This window comes from Ammospiza caudacuta, chromosome 21, assembly GCF_027887145.1.
Source record: "Ammospiza caudacuta isolate bAmmCau1 chromosome 21, bAmmCau1.pri, whole genome shotgun sequence".
Taxonomy (NCBI): Eukaryota; Metazoa; Chordata; class Aves; order Passeriformes; family Passerellidae; genus Ammospiza; species Ammospiza caudacuta.
Window position 1 is genome coordinate 11,569,378 of NC_080613.1, and position 21,362 is coordinate 11,590,739.

General features: G+C 49.6%; 2 protein-coding genes and 1 pseudogene across 3 annotated transcripts; 1 reads left to right on the forward strand and 2 right to left on the reverse strand.

Annotated features, from left to right (window-relative positions):
- The window catches only part of LOC131567038 (zinc finger protein 883-like), a 133,445-nt pseudogene that overhangs the window by 11,375 nt on the left and 100,708 nt on the right, over nucleotides 1–21,362 (reverse strand).
- LOC131566920 (uncharacterized) lies at nucleotides 1,283–8,764 on the reverse strand. 2 transcript variants are annotated; one of them, XM_058818380.1, is made up of 2 exons: nucleotides 8,535–8,764; nucleotides 1,283–3,475 (listed from the first exon to the last, which is right to left on the reverse strand). In XM_058818380.1, the coding sequence occupies exons 1-2, from the start codon at nucleotides 8,550–8,552 to the stop codon at nucleotides 2,543–2,545; spliced, it is 951 nt and encodes a 316-aa protein (XP_058674363.1). In that variant the 5' UTR covers nucleotides 8,553–8,764; the 3' UTR covers nucleotides 1,283–2,542. The 2 variants fall into 2 exon arrangements, with proteins under 2 accessions (XP_058674363.1, XP_058674361.1); XM_058818378.1 differs by having other exon boundaries at nucleotides 8,532–8,758.
- Nucleotides 14,390–20,875, forward strand: LOC131566921 (serine/threonine-protein kinase PAK 3-like). Its single transcript, XM_058818381.1, has 8 exons — nucleotides 14,390–14,564; nucleotides 14,910–15,078; nucleotides 16,686–16,749; nucleotides 17,040–17,088; nucleotides 17,857–17,969; nucleotides 18,650–18,763; nucleotides 19,613–19,712; nucleotides 20,158–20,875. The coding sequence occupies exons 1-7, from the start codon at nucleotides 14,475–14,477 to the stop codon at nucleotides 19,665–19,667; spliced, it is 654 nt and encodes a 217-aa protein (XP_058674364.1). The 5' UTR covers nucleotides 14,390–14,474; the 3' UTR covers nucleotides 19,668–19,712; nucleotides 20,158–20,875.

A 21,362-nucleotide genomic window follows, 5' to 3' on the forward strand; every position in this document is an offset into this window, starting at 1 on the left:
TGTCCCACCAACAGGAGGGATCCTGGGCCCCAAACTCTGCCCATGAGGAGTGGGGCGTGCAGAGCTGTGCCAGACACAGCCCAGCAGCTGTGCCACCAGAGGGTTTTGGTTCCTGCCCAGTGCAGCTGGTCCATCTCTTCCGTGAGTACCTCCCCTCCCCAGGTGCCCATGGACAGCAGGTGCAGGGTTCTGCAAGGGGCATGGAACAGGGTGGGGATGTCTGCTGGCAACAGAGTGCAGCGGAGAGCAAACAGTCCAAGATGTTCCTGGAGTGTGTGACAGAGAACTCCTGACACAGCTGGGGACTGAGCCAGTGAGGGAAGGCACTGCTGGGCCTGCTGTTTGTGAGGAGAGAAGGGCTGCTAGGTGACAGCAGGGTTGGAGGCGGCCTTGGGCTCAGTGATCACAAAATGCTTGTGTTTGATTCCCAGAGAAGGAACGAGAGACGCTGGGGAAGTGTTGCCGTGCAACAAATTGTGAATTTGTTAAGCATTAACAGGCAGTGCTTAGTCGTACCTTCTCTCACACCAATGGTTAATGTGTGCCAGTGGATGTCTAAGTCTTGAGAATAAAGACAGTGGGCCTACTGAGGAGGTAGCTGCAATGCATTCAAGGAGAAGAAGGCTCTTAACCATGGAAGGAGAATTTGAGGAACGGGATGTTCACCACATGACCACCAGAGACCCTCAAGAGACCCCTACTCTAAATGTCAGTAATTTTGGGGAAGTGATTCAAACATGTCAAATACTTTGTGAGAATGTTTAGCCTGTGAGTTTGAGCAAAGTAATGAATAAAAAGTAATGAAAGTAATGTCTTAGTTCCATGGATGCTAACACGTGGGTGTGCATGTTTTAGGGAAGTGATTCCTCACACATCCAGTACTGAAATAAAGTAATGCCTCTTTTCTCACACTGAGCTGGCAGTGTGGATTGGGCCCTGCTCGGTAACTTTCATTTTGGTCATTTCTATTGAAGCATAAAGAATGGTTGAAATGAAATCTTTTCCAGCTGTTTCCCTTTGGTTTACCGGTTTGAGGATTAAAATTCTGTGCTGCAGGTGTCCCGGATGTGTGCAGAGCAGTGCAGTCTCAGAAACCCCTTGGTTTTTCTGACAACTTGTCATGCCTTGTTCCCAGGTGTGCCCAGCTGTGGCAGGAGAAGGAGCCCGCAGCACAGCTGTTGCCTTCAAGGCGTGGCGACCTTGTTCTTAGTCCGGCACAGTGGCCCAAACCACAGGGTCACTCGGTCCATATGCTCCTGACACCAAACGTGGTGGACAGCAAATGGTGTTTATTGAGGGGTCACACGGGTTTTTATAGCTTGGGCAGTCAGTGTCATTTCCTTCTGCTCACGTCCAGCTGGGTGTGGCCAGGTACGGGGCAAAGGTCTGACTGCGGGGGGGGGGGGATGTCCTGACTGACCGTACAGCCTGATTTCTTCCGCACACAGATCCCTGACTGTCCACATTTCCCCCCTCCCTCATGATTAGTAAAAATCGTATAAAATTATAAAATGTAGAGGTTACAAAATTTCATGGGTTAGTAAAATTAGTATAAAACTGTAAGTGTGTTAGTAACTGGCATGCCTTAAAGTAATTGTCGGCGCTCAACAAACATAATGTTACCGTTTCTAAACACTTTTTGTTAAATAGCACCAGTTTGTTTAATATGCAAAGCCCGAAGTTTAGGGTTAGTAAGATTATAGTGAGTGGGCCTATTAGGGTAGAAATCAGGGTGGTGAGCCATGGGGACCGGTTGAACCACGACTCGAACCAGCCCTGTTAAGCTTCTCTGTCCATTTTTCTTAGGTTTAGTCGGTTTCTCAGTTCGGCCATGGAGTCTGATGACTCCGGTGTGGTCCGCATAAAAGCAGCATTCCTCTTTCAAGGCGGCACAAAGGCCTCCTTGCTGCATGAACAAAAGGTCCAGTCCTCTCCTGTTTTGGAGGACAACCTCTGAGAGCGAGGAAAGGGATTTTTCTAGGGAAGAAATGGATTTCTTGATCCTCTGCAAGTCCTCGTCGACAGTCATCTGCAGTTGTGCCAGTCCTTGATGTTGTGTTGCAAGGGCCGAGATGCCTGTGGCAGTGCCGGTAGTTCCTAAACCAAGGAGCATTGCGATGGTGATGCCTGTTATCACTTCTCGTTTGTGGAGCCGGTCGGGTTCCTCAAACAAGCGGTACACCTCTTCTTCCTGGCGATACAGGACTCTGGGGACAATTAAAACTTGGACACAAAAGTCAGTAGAATGATCAAATTTGTCAAGGAGTACACATGGGCTTACCCCGGTTCATTGACTGACCCACATTCCCAATGCAGCTGGGATCACCCACTGGAACTTCCCTTAAGTTTGACGAATTCCTGGCAGACGTCGCCCATCTGCTTTGCCAAGGTTGCATTGCCAAAGCATTTGCCTTGGCCCGTAACCTGACTTAGGGTAATGCCTCTCCGGGGGGTGTCCCATCTGCATTGGCGTGGATTGTCTGACTTTGAGAAGATGAATAGGAGATTTAGGGCAACACCTTTGTAAAAAGGGGGTTGTGCATCATAGCATAACCAGCATGACTCTGTGAGGTTCGGGTTGGACTAGTTTAACGATAAGAAGGTAAGCATTTAACACGCTTAAGAATGGATTGGAGAGGGTTGGTTTGGCTAAGAGATCGGATGGGGAGGTAAGTTTTAGCATCTGTGTTTTGTGGCTAGAACTACCATTAGCTGCGATCCCCTTCGTGGGTCTACTCATTGCTAGAATCGGATTAGGTCCGACTGATTGGGATATTGGAGGTGGGAATCTGATAATTTGTATGTTCGCCCAGATGCGGTGAGAGAGATAAACAAACGCTGTCCACACTTTGCCCGTGGCCCAGCCATCATGGGTTGGCTGCAGGATTGTCATTACATAGCCTGTGCAGGTGTGCTGTTTCCTGCCTTGGGGCATAATCGCATACCCATCCATACCAAATTTCGGTTCGAGACAGCCGTGGGGAGTATACTTGATTTGCAGGAACTTATCAGGCTGTTGTGGTTTCCATCCATTGCCTGTCACAATAGTTTCACACCCCCAATATCCACAATATCCATACCCCGGGTAATTACAGTAACTTTTTCCTGAGTTGGAAGCAGGGCACCAGTAGGTCTGAAATAATGTCGTCTCCTCAAATTTGGGGTGCCCTGTATGCGAGGGAAAAATGTCTTTTAGCCTGAGCTTGAAAGATGGGGTGTCGGCTGTAACAATTTCTTTGATGACCCCCTCACCTGAGAGATGGCATAGAACCCACCTGAATGGCTGGTGAGGGTAATGTTTTGTGTCTGCCGGTCCTCCACCTGCTAACCCTAGAAACAAGATCACACAGAGATACCGTTGCTGCTTTGGTTTTGATGGTGAGGGCTTCTCAGGTGATGTCAGGTTGCTCGGTGGTCTCTCTCTCTTTCCTGGTAGTGGGGCGCATGGGTTGCGGGGGCGTCCGATGATCCAGTCCTGCAAACAAAGTCTAACAATGAGTTTCACTCTGAAGGTCTGGTTTAATAGATTTGAGTGGACACCATTTAATGTCCCCATCCTTTTTAACAGCCGTATACCCCCGCCCCGTGAGCACTAGTCTCTAACCTTGTTCCCACTCCCCTAGTTCATTTTTGATCACAACCCATGGGCCTTTCTCTAATGCTCAAGTGGCCCAGTGTCTCTGGGCAGGACTGTTTGTTTCATTCCCCCTAGGGAATTGATTTAACACTAGCAGCACGGTTGCCAGTATGCGCGCCTGGTCACTCAGGGGAATGGCATTGGTGAAGCCTTCCGTCTTTGCTAGTACTTCCAGTTTAGTTTTCAGAATCTGGTTTGCTCTTTCGACGATGGCTTGTCCGGTGCTGTTGTATGGGATGCCATGTACCAAGGCGATGTTCCATTTTGAGACGAATGCTTGGACCATCTTTGAGGTGAAATTTGACCCATTGTCTGTTTTGATTTGTTTTGGAACTCCAAGCCATGCCATGGCTGTTAGCCAATATTGGATGGTCGCTTTGGAATCGGTCTTGAGATGCTGTGGGCCACGATCATACCGCTGTACGTATCTACGGTAACTGCAAGCCACACTCGGGGTCTCAACAGCTGGCATTGTGTAAAGTCTGTTTGCCATATTTCTGAGGCTTTGAGGCCTCTGGGGTTGATGCCACTTGACCACAGCGGTGACTTCTGGCAGTGGGGGCACGTGGCGATGACGTGCTTTGTGTCCGCGGTAGAAATCCCCCACTTTTTCGCAAGCGCTTTAGCTCCAATGTGAAAGGAATTTGTGCAACTGACGAGCTTCTTTCAGTGTCCATACGCCTTTTGTGGCAGTGTCAGCCTTGTCGTTGCCAATTTGGTAGAATCCTTTGATCAGGTCATGGCTGTTGATGTGGATGACTGATATGGTGCCTTTCCGTGAATAGAGTGCTTCGTCCAGCATTGTTGCCACTGTGGACACTGACACACCTGATCCAGACATGGCTAGGCAGAGCTTGGCCACAAATATGGAGTCAGTCACAATGTTAAGGTGTTCTTCTGGGAACAGTCTGCACGCTAGCACTACGGCTGCTGCTTCAAGCTGTTGGACCAAAAGCATGGAGTTGGTTGTCTTGACACACTGCCACTGTTCTCTTGACTGCCATACTGCCGCTGCGGTGGAGGTCTGCGATGATGCATCCGTGAAGACGGTTGGTCCTGCCTGCGGCTGGTCGATTACCTTTGGTGGGAGGTCAATGTCGATGACCGTGAGCAGCCGAGTCTAAGGGAGTTTTGCCGCGTAGCGAATCTCTCCTCCAAAGCCTGCAAGGACCATGGCTAGATATTCAGATATTTTTGTTGACTGTGCGGAGAGCTGTTTGCGGAACAACAAGTATATCTTGGAAGGTTTGATGCCCAGATGTCTTAGGTTGAGTTTCCTGCCTTTCATCATGAGGCTGCTGAGGCACTCGGCTCTCGGGGAAAAGGCACGTGACGGTTTCCCCAAGACCACCCATAGTATCAGTTGGGCTTTGTCAGGGGGTCCTTGGGCTAAGGCTCCCACTCCCCCCTTTTTTGTGAAGTGGACATACAGATCCACTGGTGCATTTGAATCCCATCTAGTGAGCATGCTCACTGACATCTGGCGTTCAATGAAGTTGAGCGAGCTTATCGCTTCCAGTGTCAGGGTTTTCTGCTCCCATGGGTTCTTTCCTTTCAAGAGGTCATTTAGAGGGTCCATGACCTCGGGAGGAATCAGGATGATGTTGTGGAGCCACAGTAAGGACCCTACCAGCTGCTGCACGTTGTGGAGCGTCTTGATGTCTCGGTGGATTTTCATCTGGGGAGGAGTTATGTAGGAGCTTGTGATTCCCACTCCTAGGAAGGTCACACACGGTCCCTTTTTTATTTTCGCACTCGCTATCTCGAAGCCATTTGTCTTTAAGGTCTTGGAGATGGTTGATACCAGCTGGTCTACTTGTCTCGTGGATGGTGCGGTGATCAGGATGATGGCAGAGCAATCTGGTGCTAGCGCTCAGTCCAATGTGATCTGGCAGATGGTGGGGGAGTTGACCAATTCTTGGGGTAACATTCTCCACTGGAAGCATAGGTTGGGCCGCAGGCTGTTCGGAAAGACGATGGAAAAAGCGAACTGCTCCTTGTTGTCTTCATGCAGGGGAATAGAAAAGAAGCAGTCTTTGATGTCGAGCACTGCACAGGGTAGTCCTTTCGGTATCATCGAGTTCATGGGCAGTAAAGTTTGTATGGGGCCCATAGGCTGGATTCTCTTGTTCACTTCCCGCAGGTCGTGCAGGAGACGAAAGCCTTCCCCAGACCATTTTGGTATTACGAAGATCAGGGTGTTCCATGGGCTCGTGGAGGGTTCTATATGATTCTTGTGTAACTCACGGCCAACTAGCTCAAGGAGACCAGTCATTTGAGGCTTGGACAAGGGCCACTGCTCGATCCACACCGGATCGACTGATTTCCAAGTCAGCTTGATGGGCAATGGCGGGCATGCGACAGTGGCCCTTAGAAAAAATTTGTCACCCTAACGTCCAGTAGGGCTAGGGCATCCCTCCCCAATAAGAGTGGGCAATCCAACATAACATATGTAGTGAGGGTGAGAGTTCTTCCTGGTCCTCTCTCGGTGCAGAGGGTAATTGCTACTGGTTGGGTGCTTTTGTGGGCTCAGGACAGCCCTCCGACTCCGCCCACCATGGGGGCTTCTTCTAGCTTCCATGGTAGAGGCCAGTGTATGTGTGGGATGACGGTGACATCTGATCCTGTGTCCATCCAAAAGGGAAGGCAGATGGCCGAGTTGTCGGAACTGTTGTGGAGATGACACACTGCCCACAAGATCAGTGGGTGCCTGCCCACCTTCGCAGCGAAGGCCACCCATGGGTCTTGTTCCCATGCTTTCATGGCCAAAGCCACCCAGGGGCCTCGCCCCCAGGGAGCTGTTCTTGGTATTCCTGAGGTGCAGATGGGTTTGATTGAGCCATTGGTTGGACGACGAAGTTGGTCATTTCTTGAGGGGGTCGTGGGCATGGAAGCCCTGTGCCCCATTGAGGGTTGCTGTAGCTGGGCCGCTTCATGTTCCAGGTGGGAGGAGGCTGGGTATGGCCCGGCTGCCCCCTCCCCTTCCCGTTTCCCTGAGGCTTGGATCCACATTCCTTAGCTAAATGCCCCTTCCTTCCACATGCCCAGCATGGTCCCCTAAGTTTCCCCTGGTGTGGTGGAGCAGCTGCTGGTGGGTGTCCTGACTGGGGGCAGTTTACTGCCATGTGGCCTGCCTGGCCACACTTAAAGCATGCCATCACACTGGTTATTGCAGTGTGAACTGCTGCTTGGATGGGAGCTAGGTGTTCTTCCTTTGCAACATGTCTGATCATGGCAGCAACACTGGACCCAGGTGGCAGTGATCTTAAAATATCCTTGGTGGCTGAGTTGCATTGCTGGCGTAGGAATTCTGCCAGCACGGGACCCTTCGCCTCTGAGGGTGATGCGGAGGAATCTAATGCTGTCTGAAGGCGGTCCACAAACTGAGTGAAGCTCTCACTCTCACTCTGCTTTATAGTTGACCATGGCAATGGTCTGGCTATTACTTTGGAAGCAACACAGATGGCTTCTCGGGCAGCACAGGTTGTTGTCATAACCTCATGGGCCCGCAGGCCCTCAGCCTGTGCCTGCGGGGTGATCATAGTGGGGTCTGTGCCCATTAGCCTCTGTATGCTGGAGCCGTGCAGTGGATGGTCAGCTCCTGTTACTAAGGCTAGCTGCTTTACACAATTGTCCTCCCATTCCTGTTTAAAAATGATCATCCCCGCCCCATCGAAAATCAGCCCGCAAGTCTGTTTGATATCAAAGGGAAGCGTATCATCGCCTCCAAAAACACTGTCAATGAGTGAGGAAACCATGGCAGAATTAATCCCCCTGTCTGCAATCGCTTTAATAATTGCTTGCATGTCTTTCGGGTTTACCGGGGAGTAGGTTCTTTGGTTTCCGCCTGCCCCCCCCACACGGACTGGGAAAACCAGTGTGGCAGATGGAGCCCACTCCGCACAAGCCATTTTTATTTTCCCCCAGTCTGTAAGCGGGGTTCGATCTTTCTCTGATATCCCCTTAACCCACGCAGGAGCGCTGCAGCTAGTGATCTTGTATGCCGCTGCTCCCTTTTTGTTAAAGTCCGAGTCAGTGTCAGAATCCTCCGAGCACCTTCCGAGCCCGTCCCAGCTCGAGTCAGAGTCGGAGCCGGAAGTCGACTGGCCGGACATTTCCAGGCTGCTCAGCCGTTTTCTTGGGCTCCAATCCCGCCCCTTCTTACGGGGGTGGGGCCGTTCCCTCCCCCTGGGCTCCTCCCGCCTCCTGCTGGGGGAGGTCCTTGCCCTCTAAGGACCTAATTTAAATTGAGCGCTCTGATTGGTCTTAAGCTCCTTCTCGGGGGCTGCCCCTCCTCCCTGCTCACCCAGGCTTGCGCTGTTCAGCGAGCCTTCTGCATTTTCACTCCTCGTGTCACCCTTCCAGCCCTGGTCACGTGCCCCGGCGCCATTTTCAAGCGCATATGGCGGGGGTGCATTTTTATCAACCGCTTTGGGGTCCGATATTATGCCAGCATTCCGCGCCTCCTCTGCTAGCTCCTGCCAAAACATCTGCACGCTTTATCCCCCTCCGATGGTGAGTCGGTTTGCTGAGGGGGTTGCGGCGTTTGCGCCTCCGCATGCCTGACCAGGTCAAAGTCCTCCGCGGTTTGCATCGCTGCCCCTACCCCCAACTGCAGCGTGGCTAATAAACAAGTTCGTGTGGCTTTCCAGGTTTCTTGCTCTTGCTGAGCTTTTTGCAGAGCCTGGATAACTCTGCCCCACAATTTGAGGGCTTTCCCTGAGCCTGAGGACATGGTTTCCTCAGCCAGAGCCTTTGTGCAATTATCCCAAATCTCTGGATGGAGAAATTCTACTGGGCTTTCTATAGCCCCAAGCTTAATCAGTCTCGGTATTGCAAGACATAAATCTTTAAGCTTACACTCAGTACCCCACTGCGCGTGAATCTGACTTACAACCTTCGCGATAGCGTCCATGCTCCTCGTTGGTCCGGGGGCGTCCTCCCTGCTGCACTAGGCCAGCTGTGCAGCCGCCGGTCCCTCGTCCAGGCGATCCCCGAACCCCGGACGGTGATCGTGTCCCGGGTTTTTGGCACCAGATGCCTTCAAAGGTGTGGCGACCTGGTTCTTAGTCCGGCACGGTGGCCCAAACAACAGGGTCACTCAGTCCATATGCTCCTGACACCAACGTGGTGGACAGCAAATGGTGTTTATTGAGGGGTCACACGGGTTTTTATAGCTTGGGCAGTCAGTGTAATTTCTTTCTGCTCACGTCCGGCTGGGTGCGGCAGGTGTGGGGCAAAGGTCTGACTGCGGGGGGGGGGGGGGGGGGGATGTCCTGACTGACCGTACAGCCCGATTTCTTCCGCACGCAGATCCCTGACTCTGCACACACAGTGGGCACCGTGCCCTGCCCAGACGGGGCTCTCTGGCAGGGAGCAGCAGCAGCGCCAGCACCGTTCAGCCCGCTGCTGCCTTGGCTTCCCCTGGCACACAGAAGCCTCTGGAAATCAGCACCGCCAGTGGCGTTCCCAGCTTGGAGCAGCTGCTGCTGGCGGGCAGATGCTGCCAGTTCAACTGCTGCCAAAGGGGAAGAGAGGCAGAGATGTACACCCACCGGAGCCCTGGCCATGTCCAATAAAGGTGCAAATATGTGGGGAGATTTGTTAGGAAGGACTTCAGCTGTGATGCCAACAGTGGCTTCTCCCCTGGTTCTGTGTGTTCTAGACTAGTAATGCAATGGTTGGGTCTGACAATTAAGAAGTAGATGTTATACGGATGTTCAAATGTAGTGATGGTATTGTAATATATCCTCCCATAGTCTTTCCCGTCCCCCTTGTAACAGCCTGGGTAGTCAGGGCATTTGGGGAGGGCTGGCTTGTGACCAGCAGGCAGGGTGTAACAACACCCGACCTCCAGTCAAGATGCAAGAAAGTAATCTCCACCAATGGACAGCAGAGAAAGAGTTGACTGACAAAACTTTGGGAGGGGCTAAGGGTATAAAAGGCAGAGCATCCTTTGTAGATGAGCACATGGTTGCTAGTCACAGAGACTCCCAATGCTGCAATTTTTCCTTATTCTGTCCTTTGTTAAGGTTTACTAAACCTTTAAAATTTTAAAAGTGAGAGTGATTTCTCACATCTGCAATGCTGTGGGCCATTTTCTTGTCTGGTTTCCTTTTCTTGTGTCCCATCTGAGTGCTCAGTTGGGGTACAGGCTGTAGGTGCTTGGGGCACTCTTGGTGTTCCTCTTGGATCCCCTGAACAACAGGGTTTGGCCCATGAAAGGAATTTGTGCTGCTTTGTGACAGAGAAGAACTTCCCAGGCTCTTTTGTCTTTGCTGTAGGGAAGGTTGGTTATTGCTTTGCATAAATTCACAGACTAACATGCTTTGTGATGCTTTGCTTTGTCATACTTTGCTTTGTGATGTCAGGGCATGGTTGCCACCTTGTCATAGTGACATCAGAAGGTTGCCTTGGTGCACGGAAGGCCTGAGTGTCAGAGCAGCCCTAGTGCTTGCTGAGATCAGGAGAACTTTCCTGGTTGGCGCCTTTGTGAGTGGATAGCTGCCCACTGACACGAGCCTTGTGTTTTCTCGTGTTGTGACGAACACCAACAACACTGCTACCACACTTCACCATCTGGCCACGGCAGCTTTTGCTGCTTATGGTGTAACCTGGCTTTTATATGTCTTCCTGCGCTTTCTTGGTGGCTGAATTTCTGATTTTGCAAGAGAGCATTAGGATGCCTCTGCTTTGGTAAAGCTCCTGTCAAGAGGTCCAGCTAAAAAGGGGGTGTCTGTAGCCACAGGGGCAGCATTTGCAGGGGAACCTGCAGGGCCTCCGTTCCCTCCACAGGAGAGTCTGTGGCAGCAGTCTGTCATTTCCTCAGTTTGCTGGGACAAGCAAGACACCTTTGAAAATGTAGACTGGCAGAGCTTCTTGGAAGGCCTTCTAAAAACTCTGCAGTTGTTCCCAGAATTCAGAGAAAGCTTATTTCTTTCTGCAGTTTCTCCTGAAAGGATTTGACTGTCTAACTTGAGCTTTTGACAAGTGCTAAAGTAGTGATTCCCTTTGCAAGGAAATGCAAACTCTAAAGCAGTGAGTGTCTGCCACAACTCAGGGGGATTTTAGGGAAGCTTTTCTGAGCAACTGTTTCAAGCAAGTTAATGAGAATTGGTGTGTGCAACTGATTAAAAAAAAAAAAAAAAGACCCAAAGGAGAGAATTTTAAAAGCTGTTTTATGTCTTTGGTAGAACAGGAGCATTGAGTGTTAAAGAAGAATTTGCATTTTCTTGGTCATGTTTGTATTCATTTACTGGCTAAACAGGCCAAAGTGTAGGCACAAGCAAGAATATTGTCCTGATCCCTTGCTGGCTGTGTGAATGAAATGTGTGTCCTGGAGGGATGTTGTGAAACGGGAAATCATCTCTGTTTGGGTTGACTTGTTCTGTGGGATTCAGAGGCCCAGGACATGTTTTCTGACAGCATCTGATTCATTTTCCCTTCCCACTACAGGTCACCTGAAGTGTGTATTCAGCAGTGCTGGAGATCCTGAGGTGAGTGAGAAAGGACCTTCAGGCAGACTTCCATAGATCCCTGCCTTGGATCCATAGAGCCAATGCTCAGCACGAGGGCTGTTTCCCTGCCAAACATCCCTTCACTGCATCCAAGTGCTTTAGACACTGGAGTAGGTAACACTTTCATATTTTGTTTGTTTATTTGTTTGGTTGTTTGCTAGAAGGAGAAGCCTTGTGTAATTTCTCCTTCTCCAGGGAGCAAGGGAGCTTTTTCTCAATCTTTCCTGCCCTTTTCCAGCACTGGCAGAAACACATCACTTTCAGGGTAACAGCTCACGTGTCTTTTGGCTGCCCAGGGAAGCAGTGTGTGTTGTGTCTGGGAATTGAGCAGGAAATCAATGCCCTTGCATTCCAGCTGGTGCTCAGAGATTAGAGGAGCTGGGTGGGGCTGGGCTGCATTTCTGATTCCAGCCACTTTAGCACCATCAGTGTGGTCGAGTCCAAGAGAAGAACTTGCCCGAGCACAGATGCACAAAGAGAGCCGTTCCCAGTGCAATGCTCTGGGTCTGACAGCATTCCATAAGGACCCACACATGCTCCAGATTCCCCAAGAGTGTGGGTTACTGAAGCAACAGGAGAGCAAGTTCAGGATGGCTGCTGATCAGGGCACTGCTACCGAGTGCTGATGTGTGTAGCGACAGAAAGGATAGTATTGATTCAGGGTGACCCCCATGTGGCAAATAATGTGCTTTGACTCTATGATTTAGAAGGTTAAACAAATGCTTTCTTAGGCTATGTTCTATTACACTAGTACTATATTCAAACTATACTAAAGAGATATGATACTAAAAAGCTACTAAAGAAAAACTCGTGACTGTCTCCAGACAGTCACAACACAGCTTTTATCTAATTAGCTAATCAAGCCAAACAACTATCACTAAAATCCAATTAACAAATCACTTTCAGTAAACAATCACTATAACGCATTCTACATGTACTCTACATGTACTAAACAACAAGGACAGCCAGTAGAGATAATCATTGTTTTCTCTTATTTAAGTTTCTGACTACCTTCCCTTTAAAAAAACCTAGGAGAGACAATTATATATCTCTCTGTTCAAAGAATGTAAATACCACAGTACAGTAAAGAGAGATTGTAAAAGTGAGATCTCTCTATCTATCTATCCATTTGAATCTTCCTGGCTCTGCTCCAAAGCAGTGGAAGATGCAAAGCTCACCTAAAGGCATCCCTTCAGGAGAGGACTAGAGACAAGTTCCATTGACTGATCCTGAGCAGACAGAGATGTTTCCCCTCCAGAGATGGTTGTTTTTTCCCCTCATGTTTTCCTCCTCCAGCCTCTTGTGCCCTGAAGCCTTCTTTTTATCCTTTAAATTTTTGCATGTTCTAAGGGAGTGGAACTATCCCATGCTGTAGCTGGGGTCTGGTGACTTTGCTCATACATGAATTACATGACACATGGTTTCCTTCACTGGCAACCCCAGGGCTGTGTAAGTGCATTCGTTAATGGGGCCTTATGAGAAACTCTGTTACTGCTGGTCAGAATTCTCAGTTGACAAAAGAGGGAGAAGAAACACCTTGGTCCTCCTCCATATGCTGAGATGGCCATAGAGGTTCTCTGACTTCCATCAGAGATCTTTGCATGCATCCTTATCTCCTGAATGACCCGGTTTTCTAACAAGAGTGTAGATGTCAGGGAGGAGGAATGCTGGTGCAGGCCTGAAGAGAACGTGAACTCCAGAAGTGTCTCTCACAAGGAGTGAGCTCACCCAGGAAGCCACCTGCAGTGCCAGGATGGAGCTGTGGGACAGGGCGGGGTGTCAGCCACTACTGAAAGACAAACAGGACATGGCAGAAGCAGAGGGAGGCCCTCACCAGACCCTTGAGAAATGCCACACCTTCCCTGTCAGCTGCCTGAGAGGCTGCTGGAGCTTCAGTCCCAGATGGCCCCAGATTGTAGGGCCAGGGTCACTTTGGAATCTGTGTCTCCCCTCGGGCAGAGAACGACCCAGGAGAGCAGCAGCACAGTGCTTTGGGAACGTGTGAGCCCAGCAGTCTGTGAGTCTTGGCCCACAAAGGGCGTATGGGAAGTTGAAACCCATCTTCCCTTGCTTTCTGTGCAGGTGCTTCTAGAGAAAGAGCAGGAGCACACTGCCTCATCTGAGCTGCCATGCCAGACTCAGGGAGAGCTGTTCCCTGCCCGAGAGCAGGAAGAGCAGCTCAGGCAGCAGGTGGAAGAGCCACAGGAGAATGGCCAGGTAAGCCTGACTGGCCAGGGCACAGAGGGAAGGGCAGGAAGAGGGGCATAAACCAGAGCTCTTGGGTCTGAGGAGGCCAGGAGTCCAGAAGGCACTGAAAGCACAGAGCCTTGGAATCTGCAGAGATCAGCACCAGGACAGGATGGTTACAGTGCAAACAGAGCTGGGTAGGGGAGAAGAAAGAAGGGGCTGAATACATGGGATTTTGAGGCTAAAAGAGGGAAAAGCTGGGCTTGATGGCAGCTCTCAGTCCCTTGCTCTGCTTTTGTGTGCACAGAACATCAAGGCAGAGCCACAAGCAGAGCTGCCTGAAGCTCAGAGTGCCATCATGGCAGCGAAGAGGAGGAATGAAGACATCCAAGAGAAAAAGAATCTCCCTATGCAGAGGGCCAATCAACAAAAACAGGTGAATGAAGGAATGGCAGCCACTCCACTCATGAAAGAGAGTCCTTTTCATTGTTGTTTACAGAAAATTGACAAACAGATACAGGCACAGCTGCAGGAAACTGAGGCTAGGATCAAGGCAAGGAAGAAGAGGCTAGACAAAAAAATTAAAATCATCGAGAAAATTAATCGCCTCCTTCAGGAGCAAAAGGCTCTGGAAAAGCAAGTGAGCAAAATAGCAATATTTCACTGCAGTCACCCAAGGGGTGGTTTCTGCCCTCCTTGCCTTTCCAGTGCAGAGCAGCAGTGGGGTGGGTGATGCCTCTGAGTGCCATCCTGATGAGGCTTCTGTCAGAGCTGCTCTCAAGGACACTTCCTGCTCTGCTGCATCTCAGCTGATGCTCTAGACAGTGGCATTACTCCTTTGGCCATTTAGCCAGCAGTCATCCAAATGAACTCCTGCTGACTTCTTCCAGGTGACCTTGTTTCTTGAGGTGTTTTTGCAGGTGAACATGGTCACTCACATAGACTTGGAATACGAGCTACAAGCTGTCTGTATCTCTTGTGAATAATCTGCTCCTGTCCTTTTCTTTACTTTCTTTCCAGTTGATGACTCCTGGCTGATGGGGACAAGCTGTAGTCTCTGACTGCTTTGTTCTGTTTGACTGGAGGTGGAAGTGTCGCCATCCTACCTGGCAGCCTGCAGAGAGTTCCAGCAAATGACGGGCAACCAAGAGCCCCGAGGCTGGCATGAGGTCCAGGAACTGAACCATCCAGAGATGCTGCAGGATAAGCACGTCCCGAGAAAGGTGCAGAAAAACAGAATTTCATGGCAGGAGGTAGAACATTAGAATGAGGAGCTGCAAATGTATCTGCAGACCTGGGAGGGGGAAAGGAGTCTTTGGGAGGAAGTGGAGCGGTTGTTGCTGCAGACATCCTTTAGAACAAGAAACTGGCTATGAACTCAAGTAAAACCAGCCTTTGGTTTTGACCATTTGGTTTCACAAGTGGACATCCAAAGCAATCCAGTTGAAGAGCTCTGCATGTGGCTGACAGCAGCTTCCTGAGGGCTTGCATTTCAAATGGCAATCTCTCTTGCATTTCAGGGCAATCTCTGCCACACCTTCCTGACATCAACTCATTTCTTGTCTCAGATCTACACTGACTCTGACACTGAAGCTGCTGCAGCAGCAGCAGTGCCGTCCCAAGGAGCCTTTGCTCCCCAGCTGAAGAAGTGGAGCCTGAGCCCTTGGTTCACCTCCCGTGCTGACCCAGCTGCTGCTCAGCAACAGGAGACGGTGGGTGACTCCCTGGAGCAACAGAGTACGTCTGGTATCTTTCTTATATGAGGGACAGTGTGTTGTGTACACGTGTCAGCGTAGATGTACCAAAGGGTTCTGCTCAGTTTAGTGTCACAGAAGTGCTGGCAGTGCTCTGAGTCAGCAAGAGAGAGCTCTGGCTGTTCCTGCTGTCTCTGAGGGCAGCTTAGACTGGCTGGAGTTTGCCTGGGCTTCCCTCTCTGCCGAAGGCAGAAGCAGGGATTGTTCTTGGATCATCAGAAGGTTGTGACTGCTTGAGTCCTGGCCACTGGCAGAAGCCCTGATGAGATCAGTCTCTAGGAGAACACATCCAGCCCTTTGTGATTCTGCAGCACAACCCAATGAATCTGCTTCTTGCCCTTAACAGCTGCCAGTGCTGTGCCCTCAGATAAGATCTGGTAGGGTTGAGAAGAGAGCCCAGTGGATTCTGTGTCTACCATCACCAATTGGGACAAAAAGGGCACTGATCTGTGCCTCTTGGTGGCTGATCTCATCAGCCCATCCTATTGTGTCCTGAATAGGGGCAACAGCTTGTCCGGGGCTCAGGCTCACTCTGGCTTCTTCCCATCAGTGCCTGTCAGTGCTCATGCTTGGGCTTTGCCAGCCTTGTTGTGGTCGCTGCCCTGCCCGAGGGCTGTGGGAATGCAGAGGCTGGAGCCTTCCTTAGCTGGGAGGGTCCCGCTGCTGCCCGGCTGCTGCAGCGCGGAGCTGCCTGAGGCAGCAGCCCCTTCTCTGGGCCAGCTTCTGTGTCGCATGGCATGGACTCACAAGAGGGTCAGCATCTCCTCTGGGCAGTTCTCTGTGTCACAGGGATGCCTGAGGAGCACTGCTGTCCTCTGTGCCTGTGCCCACTGTGCCAAGTTGGGAAGATGGGGACATGTGTGGTGCCGAGAGGGCGAGTGCAATGGGAGCGACTGAGCCGCGCTGTCAGGGTGAAGAGAAACGGCGTGGTTCTTCACGCGGGGCACGGGCAAGGGCGTCTTTGAGCTCAGCCTGCTCCTAAAGGGTGAGGGTCCTGATGCTGAAAGCCCCATGGGGATTGGTTCTAGCATGAGCTGCTCTGGTTTACAAACACAGAGGCATTCTTCTGGTAAGCTGCTGCAAGGTGGAAAAGATGGGAACACTTGGCAATATTCCTCCTGTTCTGAATTTGACATCTGTTCAGAAGAATTGATTCTAGATATCCAGGTGCATTTAATCTTAGCAAGTAGGAAACCTTTTCTAAATCTCACTGTGATTATTCCCAAGAAAACAAAGGCACTGTTAGTTCCAGCTCTCCTTAATGTTTCTAGATGACAAACTTACTTGCCTTGGTAGGTATTCTCTTCTGGTCTCAGTCTCCTCTGAATGTATCTCCCTGTGCTTCCCTGCGTGTCTGCTGTCAAGAGGTCTCTCCCTTCAAAAGATGCTACAAATCAGTCTCTGTGCCAGCCACTTGTGCTGTGGACCTGTTGTTCTTTTCTTTTTGTTCCAGTTGCTGTTCCTGTTGTTATTAGCCAGCTGTCCACCAAGGGAGGGCTCAGAGCCCCAGACAGTGGGGCTGCCTTTTGTATCTCCTAGAAGGTAGGATCTCTGCTTTTAAGTGAACATCTTGCATTTTGTTTCCCTCAGGGAGAATAGTGAAGATGGAAAATCCTATTCTAAAATACATTGAACTGGAAAATATTGGCAGTGGGTGAGTCCAAGTAATGTTAATTGTACAAAACTACGCATCAGGTGTTTTGCTGGTGGAATAGGTATCAAGTGTAGAGTCAGACAAGCTGCAAATGTGTTCAGGCACTGGGCTTAGATTGTCAGTGCTGATCAGAATTTCTAAGTGTGCTCAGAAGGCATTGTCAAAGACATCTCCATGCTTCCAGTGTCCTGCAGGTCTTAGGCATTTACAGCACAGATCACCTGTGTGGGCTGGCTTTCACTGCAAGATGTAAATGGCTTCTCCTTTCTCTGTTTTTCCTTTGTTTCTAGGACTTTTGGAGATGTTTATAGAGCACTCGACACTGCCACAGGAGGAGAGGTAAATGTCAACAGCCCCTGCAGACTCTGCTGCTCTCAAGGGCTTTCCCCTCTGGTGTGAGCGGTGGCTGGAGCTTTGGGCAGAGCTGTGCTGAAAAGGCACAAGAAGCACAGACTGGTGCCAGCCCACAGAACACATTTGGGACTTTGTCCTCCTCAGCTGCCGGAAGGAAGGCACGGAGGGCAGCGGTTCCTTTCAGAGAAGGACGCGCTCATGCGCTCTCCATTGCTAAAACAAAGGTGGTGCCTTTGAGCACCTCACTGCTCTTTGGGGCTACAGCTTCAGAGTCCTGAATTCTCATTTCTGGCTGCCAGCAAATCCATCTGAAAGTTACTGGTAGTTCCTTAGCCACCTGCAGTGCTGCACTTGGGAACTGCACATAGGGAGAGATCTGCAAGGCGTCCCTGAAAGCCCTAAGCCCTGCCCATATCACAACATGTATGCACAGAGTATTAAGGCATGGATTCCTTCTTCTGAGTCCCAAACAAAGCAGCAGAGAGTGTGGTCAGAGGTTTGTGGGTGATAACTGAGACACTGCTATTACCCAGTGTTCAAGGCAAAATGTCAGTGGCCCCATGTGTCCTGTAACTGGCTCCCAAGGGAGCAGAGAAATGGGCTGTTGGAATGTCAGTTCCTAATTACTGCAGTGCCTAATCACAAGGTAGTTTGGCACAGCTCAGCTGTGTCATTGCAAAATCACTCACTCCACATGCCTTGTGGTCTTGTGCCACCGACCTCTCAAGTTACTAATTTTCAATGTCATTTTAGGTGGCCATAAAGAAAATACACCTTCAAGGACTGAGGAAGAAGGAACTAAAAGTCAACGAACTCATGGTCATGAAGGTGAATAGAAATCCCAACCTGGTCAACTGTCTAGACAGGTGAATTGTGCTTTTGTCCCATGAATGTTTGTTCATATAGTGCAAACATGCAAGGTAAAATCCCACTTTGGTCACTGGCAGAAAATAGAGCTGTAATTATTGGCTAATTAATATTGCACTTTTCATCTCCAGTGGATGGGAAGAGATTGCATTTTGTCTGCATGAGTCTTCACTGGCACATGGTATTTGAAAATTGTTCAAAAACCCGGATTAGTTGTGTCTTACTAAATTAATGATCTCTATATTCACAGCCACCACTTTGTTTTGGAGCTTGATTTTTTTAAAGTGTCTTCTTACAGCCAGGTAAACTAACAAGGATTTCCCTTGGATTGTTGCCACTGTTTTCCATTGCTATGCATGCCAGAAAGACTAGGTGCTTTTTTCCAGAAACACTGTGCGTGACAGGTTTTTATCTGGGCTGTTACTAAACTGCACATTTTTCTTGCTGCCTGTGGTGGTTTGACCAGGTGGTTTGACCATCTAAGACATCTCATTTTCGCAGCTGTGCCCTTCTCCTTGAGACTGCACAGATGGCAAACAATGCACAGCCAAGAGGGAATGTTTATTCCTTTATTTTGTCTTCGTCTCAAAGGGATCTGAAAAGAAGAATCAACCCGTCTTTTCCAAACAGCAATCTAGCCATTTACATTCATCTCCCTGCCCTTGTTTCCTTCTTTCAGCTACCTTGTGGGTGAGGAACTCTCCCTGGTTATGGAGTACATGGATGGAAGCACTTTAAGCGATGCCATCAGCAAGACCTGTCGGAAGAAGAGATGGCAGCCATCAGTCAGGAGGTCAGCAATCCCATCTGTGTTTCCAAGGGCTTGGGCAGGATTGTCTGGGAAACAGGAGCTCAGAGCTGGAGTGATTTCCTGGGCAAAGCTTTGTTTCTGTGTTGCTGGTATGCTATGGGCAAGTAAAAGCATCTCAAGTGAAAGGCCTGCCAGTGCCCCTGCACTCCCTGTACTCAGTGCCAGTACTCTTATCTCCTGCTGTTGTATTCTCACTCTGTCTCTTGTATTTGTATTTGCTGTTCTCCACCTTGCCTCTCTAAATGTTTGCCTGGAGTCTGTCTTCACTGCATTCCTTGTCTGTAAAAGCAAAGGTGCTGGTGGCAGGATTTGAAATGATCAGCAAAGAAAAAAGACTGACTTCCCACAGTCCTCAGCTAAAAAGGATAGTAGTGCAGCCAAAATGCTCTTTGCTTCCAGAAAGTAACTGGTGTGATACTTCCAAGTCTGTGCTGAGGGCAGCAAGAAAATCTTTCTCAGGCAGCCTCCCACCCAAAAGTGATCCGCTTCACACCAAAGGGAGGGACTTTTCCTTTCTTGACAAAACCCCACCTTTGTCCTCTGCATGGAAAAAGCACGTCCACTGCAGTAGGAGTCATCCTGGCTGGTTTGCAGGGGACAGCCTACAACAGCAGGTGCTGTTGCTCTTTCAAAAGCTGATGCGCCTTTACTTAGAAAGGTCCTGCTCTGCAAGTGTTGGAGCAGCAAGCTCTTCCTCTCAGTGGCCATTACTGTCCCGCCATTACTCCCCATTCCCCTGGAGAGGGAATGTTTTAGATTCTTTGTTTCCTTTCTTGTGTGATGAAATCACATCACTCATTTTTGCCCTCCTCTCTCTGTTTTCTCTCTCAGTGCCTGCAAGGACTGGATTTTCTTCATTCAAACCATGTTATCCACCAAGATGTAAAGAGCACCAACATCCTTCTCAAAACCAACGTCTCTGTCAAGCTGGGTCAGTATATCCTTGGTCAGGTGCAGCGTTCCAGGGATGTGGGTGTGGGGCTGCTTGGAGTGACAGCCAGCTCCCCAAAAATGGTGCTGGTGGCAGTGCAGGGACCCGTGCTGCGAGCTGAGGGCACAGTTGCAACGTGCACAGAGATATAAGGAACCACAAGTAGTCAAGAGTGGCCTTGCCCTGTGTGTGTCCCTTCCAGACAGAAGGAGCTACAATCTAAAGCTTCAGGGGAATGGAGTCCACTGCTGTGAGCAGCGTTAAGAAACCTGGGATTTTTTGGAAGTGGTGAATTCCATACTCCCTTGGCTAAAGCCCCAAGGAAATCGAGCATGGACAGTTCTCCAGGAAATTCAACAGCACATCCTTAGCCTGAGAGTGGGGAATTATTTTGCTTGGTTTCCTAATTGGAGCTGGCTTTCACAGTTTGTTGTTTTCTCCACAGCTGACTTTGGCCTCTTTGCTCAGCTCAGCCCTGAGCGGGGCAGACGGAGCTCCGTGGCCGGTGCTGCTGGGTGGCTGGCGCCTGAAGTGGTGACAGGTCAACCATATGGCCCCAAAGTGGACATATGGTCTTTGGGAATCGTGGGCATCGAAATGGTGGAATGAGAAGTTCCTTGCTGGAATGCAACTCCTGTCTTGGTGAGGTGCAAATACTCACTGATCCCACTGTCTTTCACACCTGTCCCATGTTCTGTGTGCCATTGGACAAAATCCCATTGCCATCTGCTGGCACCACTTCCACCAAGGTCTCCTTCTAAAAATGCCCCTGCAACACATCAGCATCTGCTGTAGCTTTGGTTGTATCAGAAAGGGAAGTGGCAGTTCAGAAACCTAACCAGTTCAGAAACCTGCCATTTTGGCCTCCAGCCATGCCTGACATTTCTCACTTGTTTTTTGACCAATGTTGGAACTCTGTTTCTGAAGGACAAGAATTTTTCAGTGAAGAGGGTAGACGTGTGATAAACATCCTGAGAAATTGATGTTAAACCTTCCCAGTTTCAATTTTATAGAAAACATAAGAAAAAAAGGAAAAAGAAAAGTAAACAAAAAAGAAAAAGATAAAAAACCCTACTACCAAAGCAATGTCCAAGCAGTTCTGCTTGCTTTGTCATTTTTTAAACACAGCTCTTCTCTTCCATTCTGTAGCATCTTTTCCAAATCCTGTGGGTCTTCGAAACTTTCAGGCTTTCAATCATCTGTACATTGTTCAGTCATGTGTGTGTGTGGCCTGTATAAGTGTAGGATGTGTTTTTCTCCGACTGCAGTTAGAATTGTTTGCCAAACTCTTGGCTGTTTTTGGTACTTTAACAAGTTGATGAGCTTGCAGGCAGGTGCCTGGGCTGGGATCCAGCATGGGCAGTTGACACTGGTGCTGTGTTTCTTTACCAAAGGAGCAGGGCCATCCCTGGCCTGCACAGTTCTAATGACAGGGAGGGCTCCAGCTCCCCACCATGGCCAGTGGCTGAGCTCAGCTGAGAGTCAGGATAAAACCCTCTTTGTCACCTCTGGTGATGTGGGAAAAGGACAGAAAGCCACATAAATTACTTGTACACAAGGGGAGTGCGTTGCCATTTCTGGATTTGGAATTCTCCTTTGGGTTAAAGAGGATAATAGCAAAGTCTCTTTGGTCACCATCTATTTCAGTGA

What these genes read in the sequence shown, in the direction of transcription:
- LOC131566920 (XM_058818378.1), bottom strand. Translation starts at nt 8,552, where the DNA reads ATGGACGCTATCGCGAAGGTT. An exon ending in TGGACGCTATCGCGAAGGTT is followed by an intron (nt 3,476 to 8,531) that starts GTAAGTCAGATT and finishes CTTTGTTTGCAG; the next exon opens with GACTGGATCATCGGACGCCC.
- LOC131566921 (XM_058818381.1), top strand. Translation starts at nt 14,475, where the DNA reads ATGACGGGCAACCAAGAGCCCCGAGGCTGGCATGAGGTCCAGGAACTG. An exon ending in CTGGAAAATATTGGCAGTGG is followed by an intron (nt 16,750 to 17,039) that starts GTGAGTCCAAGT and finishes CTTTGTTTCTAG; the next exon opens with GACTTTTGGAGATGTTTATA. An exon ending in ACACTGCCACAGGAGGAGAG is followed by an intron (nt 17,089 to 17,856) that starts GTAAATGTCAAC and finishes ATGTCATTTTAG; the next exon opens with GTGGCCATAAAGAAAATACA.